This window comes from Alosa sapidissima, chromosome 6 (genome assembly GCF_018492685.1).
Source record: "Alosa sapidissima isolate fAloSap1 chromosome 6, fAloSap1.pri, whole genome shotgun sequence".
NCBI classification, from domain to species: domain Eukaryota; kingdom Metazoa; phylum Chordata; class Actinopteri; order Clupeiformes; family Clupeidae; genus Alosa; species Alosa sapidissima.
Window position 1 is genome coordinate 15,197,890 of NC_055962.1, and position 7,538 is coordinate 15,205,427.

Below are 7,538 nucleotides of genomic sequence, written 5' to 3' on the forward strand. Positions count from 1 at the left end.
ACAATCTCTAGCGTTTCGTTAGCCTGCATCTGTGCTGTAAACTGATCCTGCTTCGGTCGTGCTTCGGTCGGCAGGTAGGATACACCGAACTTGCAAGTGGGATATTCTTCCTACAGGCAGTAGGGGCGGGCGAGAGAGCCTTCATTTATACTTAGTTATACTTAAAACATGATTGTTATACTTAAAACATGATTGGGTAACACTTTATAATAACTACACACAATTCATCATTTATTAAGCCTTTGTTACTCATTAGTTAATGGTTTGTTCATCATTAGTAATTTATTGTTCATACATAATTTACCATCAGTAAAGCATTTGTTCACACAGTTATAAGTACACGATTTATACTTAATAAATAATGAAACAACTACTTATAAATGAAATCATTTTCCCATTCTAAACCAGTTGTAAACTATTACAAAATGCTTTGTTCATCATTTGTAAAGCATTGCACCTATGTTAATTCTCATAAATAAAGTATTTGTACACACAGTTATAAAATGGTTTGTTCATAGTAAATAAGCCTATTTTAATAATAACTTACTGCATTATTGGCAAAAAGTTATTACATTATTGGTTCAGAAATGTTATTTCGTTATTCCCCATTTATTAAATTACAGGTTTTATTACATTAAAAATGGCCAAAATGATTATGTTATTGGCAGTTATTACATTATTGGCCATTATTATGTTATTGGCTGCTATAAGCCTGTGTAACTTATTTAAAGATAACATGATAACTTCTTTGTAGATGGACACCTCAAGGGCACCCAAAATCACTGTTTAGTTCTGCTGGTTTTGTTTGTCATACTGATAACAGGTTTGTAAAGATTGATTCTGTCTTTGAAGACTATGACACAGATGAACATGAAGATGCTTTATTTCCAAAACCACCTCATCAGACATTTGCATCCAACACCACATACTTGCTCATAGAGACCAAAAACTGAAATAAATGTCCAAACCTCTGATATTAAAATAGTAATAGTAAAGCAGACTGAGATGGTTTCATCATCAGAAAATCATGACAAGATGCTTTTACAGATGGTATACACATAAGCATTAAATATTGAAGTAATTGCTTTTCCTGCACTACTCTATCTGTTGTGGTGTCATTTGAAAATGCCTCCTTAATGTAAATGCTTCTCAGGATGCCTATATGATCTTGCCTTGGCACTTGCAGGAGGCAGGGCACCAGTCAGCAACATTTGTGTTACTGCAACCCCAGGACTTTGCAATCTCTGGACAGTTTCCGTAATTGTCATTGTATGGGCAGGGGTCGGCTAGACAGGGAGAGGAAACAAGAAGAAATTATAAATTAAGTTTCTCAGTCTTTGGACAAGCAAAGTACACAGGTCGCAACCATGAGATTTGAATTTGTCCAATATTATGAAGGGGCCCTGCTAATAGGGTGCTGGACTCTGGATTTTCTTTTTGTATTTTGCCATTGCAGGGAATCCATTCTAGTATGTGCATTATTTGTTTTATTAATCTTATACATTGATGATTTATGTATAGAATGCATTTAAACAGGCTTACTACATAGGCCATTATCACAGGCATCAGGACAGTCACCACAGGGAGGACCCTCCTTGTATGGGTAGGCATAGCCATTATGTCCCTTAAAGAAAACGTTTCCACTATGGGAATCAGAAAGGGGTAAGAGAAGACATAGCATAAGGTTATACCATGAATGTGCACACTTACTTGCAAAGTGAAATGGTGAGTATAGGTGAGAGAGTTTCTCAGTAGACAACCAAACATCTTTATAACTCCTACCTTAAATATAGCTACTAACATGTTTAATATGAAGTTAGGGAAAGAAGAGTAGTTGTCCGCACACTGCAATCTCCCAGAATAACTAAATTTATTGAGTTAAAAACATAATGTAACGTTTCGACCGACCAGGGTCTTCATCAGGCCTGGGTGGGTTGAAACGTTGCATTTTGTTATTACATGGCTCTTCACAAGGCAAGTAGAACGCTCCATTGACTTGAATGGGATTTCCCAAAGTTCTAGTGGTCATTATTTCTTGGGAAAGGACCTCTGAAAAAAATAATGACCGCTGTCAATGGCAACGGAATTTGTGCTTCTAATTCAGGTATTTCATATCACTACGCCAGGACTGGAACTTCATTCAAAAGTGAAAGCAGACGGTTGATCAGCTGTGTTCTAAAGAATGTTTGATTCAAGTTCAGCGTGTGTTGCGAACTATTTGTTTCAGCAAATGTCACGATGAACGGTAACAAATAGACTAGGCTATGTAGGCTAAAGTCATATCGTGGGGAGTTTATTATTTCGTTTTGGCAAGTAGCCGTGTAATAAGCGGGATAATGTATAAAACGCCGGTCATTATTGGGAAAATAAGTCCCCGATGCGCAGCAGACCGGCATTCTATACATTATCCCTTACTTATTCTGGGAGATTGCCGTGTGCGGACAACTACTCTTCTTTCCTTGACAAGCCTTTTTTGTCCTGCACCTGGCCTCAGTGAGGTGGGATGTGCATACAACCACTTTGAAGAAAACTAATATGAAGTTAGCCCAAATCTCACATTACAAGAACTCAAAAATCTCTCTCTAAATTAAGTGTGGAGCTATACCAAGGGCACGTAATATTTAACTGATCCAAACTCTACTGTGGTAACATTTTTTTTATCGAACTAAGAAATATCTCGCACAGAGGCCTGAGCAGAGACAGAAGGAGAGGACTCACGGGGGGCAGTAGTGGCAGACGTAAAAGTAGGCAAAGCCACCGTTAGGGCAGTAAGCTACACCACAGCCGATCTCATTGGATCTGTACCAAACCACCTGAGGGAGCAAAGGAGACACAGAGATATGCTATGTGAGTGTGTGTGTGTGTGTGTGTGTGTGTGTGTGTGTGTGTGTGTGTGTGTGTGTGTGTGTGTGTGTGTTAAAGTGAGTTAGAGAGAGAAGTTGCTAATGTATTTTGTTCCAGTAACATGAGTAATTCACAGCTGCATTCCCTTAGCAACACCATCAAGGGGTCAGTCAGACTCAGGTGTTGTCAAGTGAGTTCACCTGTGTGTAATGGCCAACTGTAGCATTTCCGATGGGGCCTTGACCATACTTGTAGTGCTTGTCCTCGTTAAACCATGCCTGGATGGCATCATCCCAAGAAAGCGGAGCGCTGGAGAAGAACAGGTTCTCTCCACACCCGCTGGCTGTGGACACACACACAAACACACACACAGACACACATAAAGAGACAGGCTAGATAGAAAGGAAGAGAGGGAGTTTATCTGTTATTTGTAGATCAAATGAATCATGACCTCTGAATCTGTGAATGCGTGTATATCTGTGTGAGTGTGCAGATAGGGAACGAGGGATAGAAAGAATGTGAGAGAAAGGAGATACAGTACTGCTGATGCTTCTCTTGCTGGAAGTGCTGTGTGTCTCTGTGCATGCGTCTGCCCATTGCTGAGCATTGGCTGCCGCCTCGCTGTTCCAACTCTGGGGGGGGGGAGAGGGGAGAGAGAGCTGTTACTGTAATTATTGATATACCCATCATCATGTTAGATAGCATGTTTTGCTATTAATAATGATCAATCAACAGAACAATTTATATAATGCACTGTATGCAGAAATATGTCAAAATCTATTATATACTATACCAATGTGGTATGCTTGGAGTAATTTATGTATTTTGATTTGTAATTATGCTGGTGTTACCATTTTCAGCATGTTACTGGCAGTTGGGTTGACTGATCGCCGGAGTTCATTGTGCTTGTTGACAATATCCTTCTGGACGGCAGGATTGTTTGTGTCAAGCTGAACATCTAGAAAAAGAGAAAGACAAATGGTAAATATAGCTGCAAACAGCAATGAGGGGACCAAGCAGCTCAGCAGAGTTGCCATGGCAACTCAATACTATTATTTCAGACGTGGCTGTAAGATCTCATTGGGGTAAGTGTTGCTTTTTTCAGGCTATGTTTTCGATGGTAACCCATTGTCAGTCAATAGTGCAGTAATCTAACTGTGTATAGGCTAACTGTTTTGTTGTTGACTATGACACTACAATGAAGTTTCACTTTGCCTATGAGTTCAAATAATAGACATGTGCAGATGCGCATATACTCTGCTAGGTTTTAGTAAAGCATGGTTTAGTGGAATACCTGTTCCATACGGTCTCGCATGCAAGCAGATTCCTTCAAATGCGCCTCTGACTATCAAAATACTGATGCGCTGTTTGAAGTTGCGCTGCTTGCTGTTAAAGGCAATTACAGATGCCATTCTCATTGGTTTAAAAGATGTTATTCCCAAAACACACCCATTAAGAAACATAAGACCAACCTTTTTGCGCCAGGCGCCCAACGTTTAATACTAAAACCACCCCCAATGTGGACTGGACTAACCGCTTAATTTATTTAAGCTGTTCACCAGTGACCATGCATTTCAGATCGCTAAGATAGGGCCCTAAAGGTGCCTTTGCAATAAAGGTGCCCCCAATGATAATAAGAAAAGGTAGAAACACAATGGGTGCCTACGTAGCTTCTCTGCTTGGCCTCCAAAATGAATAAGAAATACTGATCCAACAGGGACTATGTTCAAAAACATACTTACATGTCTGAAGAAACAGTATCAGCAAATGAAATGGATTCAAAAGGGGTAGAGAACAAAGGTAGAATTAGATTAAGCATGGCAGGAGTCAAACACAATCATACTAAAGCTGTTTCCAGTATATTATTTACAACTATCTCCACACTCTGCAATGGTGTGAACTTTAATAACATAGAATGAACATAGTATACAATGTCTGTTTCCATGGTAAATATCCCCATGGACACTGGTTAATACTTTTTAGTTCTACCAAGCGAAAAGAGCCTTTCACTAACCTCTCCCCAGGTGACGGGCACCTGAAGCAGACTGATGAAAGCCAACACAAATGCGACTGAGAACATGGTGGCTGTGGTACTGTAAAAAACACAAAGGCAACACAACAGGGAGAGGTCAAATGAATTTTAGTGAATTATATATTACAGTATATATTATGCTATGCTATATTATATCATTATTCACAACTCAAACATAATGAGAGCACAAGCACATAGCCTACTGTATGATTTCACATATCATTAACTTAATCATAACAGTTTGACAAGCTACTTTCCATGCACCAGTGTTGTTGTCCAATGCCCCAATAGACAGTTTAGTGATAACTGATGATCACTTTAAAAATATCAAGGTGACAATATGGCATCACATTTGTTATTGGTGAGAATCAACACAATCCAGACCAGATGGCCTGAATATATACTGAACCAGAACAGTTTCAGGTAGATGCTATCCTTCCAAGTCATAGTAATAGTCATAATAGTAAATAGGTCTACTACTAAATTGATATAATAGAGCAGTCCATACCTAATTTACTCTAGGAATCAGGTGTATGTAGTTAATTTACATGCATTACAAGGTAGATATGAGAGGTGCTTTTACTCACCTTTCCAGGTCAAAGAATGCACAAGGAAAAGACTGCTGGTGACGCTGAATTTATACAATCTCCCCCCAAGGGCATTTCAAATAAGAGAGAGAGAGCACCTGACCAAGATCTGAAAGTGGTATCATATTGTGACTTCCACGCTAATGCTAATGACTGCAGATAGTGCTGATATGAAATCAAATGTTTAGAGAGTGTAAGTGTTGAGCCTTTTTGGCTTGCACCAGTGAATACACTGCCAAAAGATGGAGTACATCCAACTTACTTTAGTCAGCAGATTAAGCATTTGTACCCTAAGGCTTGCGTCCCATAAAGTAGAGAGTTTGGGCAAGAAAGAGATGCTACAACCAAAAAACATTTGATGAAATGTGTGTACATCTTTTGAGATACATTTCTGATAAAATAAGGCATGTGTTTAAATGTTTTTGTTATTCAGAAACACTTTGTCGAGCCTACAGTATAGCCTATGGACCTAGCCCAAAACTTGTGATAGCAGGCTTTACCCAGTTTCTGGCATCCATAAGAAAAGCATTTGTAGATGAATGGACAACATAACTTAACTGTAACCTACATCTGACTCATCTTCAGGTTATAGCAATGTTACTAGCTCCTTCACTAAGTGACGCACAACTTTATTTTCATACATTCATAGTAATTAACAAGCTATCCTACATGGTGATTAAGCACATTCAAGAGGCTTTCTGTTCATAGTATCATATTTTATTTTCAGTTGTCAAAAGTCATGGGGGTAAAATTAGTGATAGCAAAATCCCCGGTTCAGAAAATCTCACGTGTTCCCATCTGTCAGGCTACTCCCCAGTGTTGCACTTCACACTTCTTTTTGCTATTTGGTCCTGCCTCCTGGCTCCTCGATATTCCGGCTTGTATGTAAACACTCGAGGTACGAAGTACCATGGTCTCGTCTCCTCTTCCCGTGAATATTGCGCAATCTCAGTGTAAAAGTGACTTATGTGAAAGTAGTTCAGTGTACGGGCACTTAGTGTACAAAGTGCCAATGTTGTACCATTAATTAATAAATAGAGTTAAAATAATTGCTTTGCCTCAGGGACAAGAATGAAAACACATTGGTATACAATATAACCAAGTAAGTGTATTTATGTATAAAACATGGTACATCATTGGCATTTTATACACAAAATATAAACATCATTTTAACTACAATCATACTGAGATCATGGCTGTCTTCCACCCTACAAAGTTTGATATTAAAGATATTAATGCCCAAACATGGCATTTCTGAGAGTGTAGAAATGATACAAAATCAAGGGCAAAGAAAATTATGAAAACATTGGAATTTAACAAAAAATATTTTACAGGTCTTAGATTTGGGACCTAAATATTGGGTAGACAAACTTTTTGAGCAACACCTGAGACGGTGCACCAACGGAATGACCCATATGTGTGTGACAAATGACAACACATTTGACTATCTGTTTTTATGCGTTATCGACTTTAATATTCATGTCAATAAGACAACTGATGCTAAAGCCAGTAAGTTCCTTAATGTGTTGGACAGTTTAGAGCTAAAGCAGCATGTTACATGCTACCCACCCACAACCTTGGCAACACCCTCGATCTAGTCATTTCTAGAGGGATAGAAGTCACAGACTTATCAGTAAATGATATAAATATGTCTGATCATTATTGTGTATCTTTCAATATAGTAATACATACTCCAAAAACTCATCCCGAAATTGCAATCAAATCGCGACTCTTGGACATTAGAGCAGAACAGCAATTCATAGCCAATGCCAATGTCCAAGAGTCGCGATTTGATTGCAATTTCGGGATGAGTTTTTGGAGTATGTATTACTATATTGAAAGATAATTTAGATATTTTACATCATCCCACTAATTTAGATATTTTACATCATCCCATTGATCAAATGGTAGAGGCTCTCAATCATGAATTAGGCGCTCTGCTTGACAGAGTGGCACCCTTAAAGACTAAAAAAAGGCCCTGTAACAAACTGACACCTTGGATGAAGGAAAATATCCATGATCTAAAAAGATCATGTAGAAAAGCTGAGAGAACATGGAGAAAAACAAGTTACAGG

The 7,538-nt window shown here is 38.6% G+C and overlaps 1 protein-coding gene across 1 annotated transcript; it reads right to left on the reverse strand.

Moving 5' to 3' along the window:
• Nucleotides 1-908: 908 nt before the first annotated feature.
• LOC121711985 (serotriflin-like) lies at nucleotides 909-6,042 on the reverse strand. Its single transcript, XM_042095888.1, has 9 exons — nucleotides 6,032-6,042; nucleotides 4,859-4,937; nucleotides 4,587-4,590; nucleotides 3,696-3,802; nucleotides 3,386-3,476; nucleotides 3,045-3,187; nucleotides 2,719-2,813; nucleotides 1,543-1,643; nucleotides 909-1,286 (listed from the first exon to the last, which is right to left on the reverse strand). Exons 1-9 carry the CDS (start codon nucleotides 6,040-6,042, stop codon nucleotides 1,159-1,161), a joined length of 759 nt encoding a protein of 252 aa, XP_041951822.1. The 3' UTR covers nucleotides 909-1,158.
• Between the last annotated feature and the right edge of the window lie 1,496 nt (nucleotides 6,043-7,538).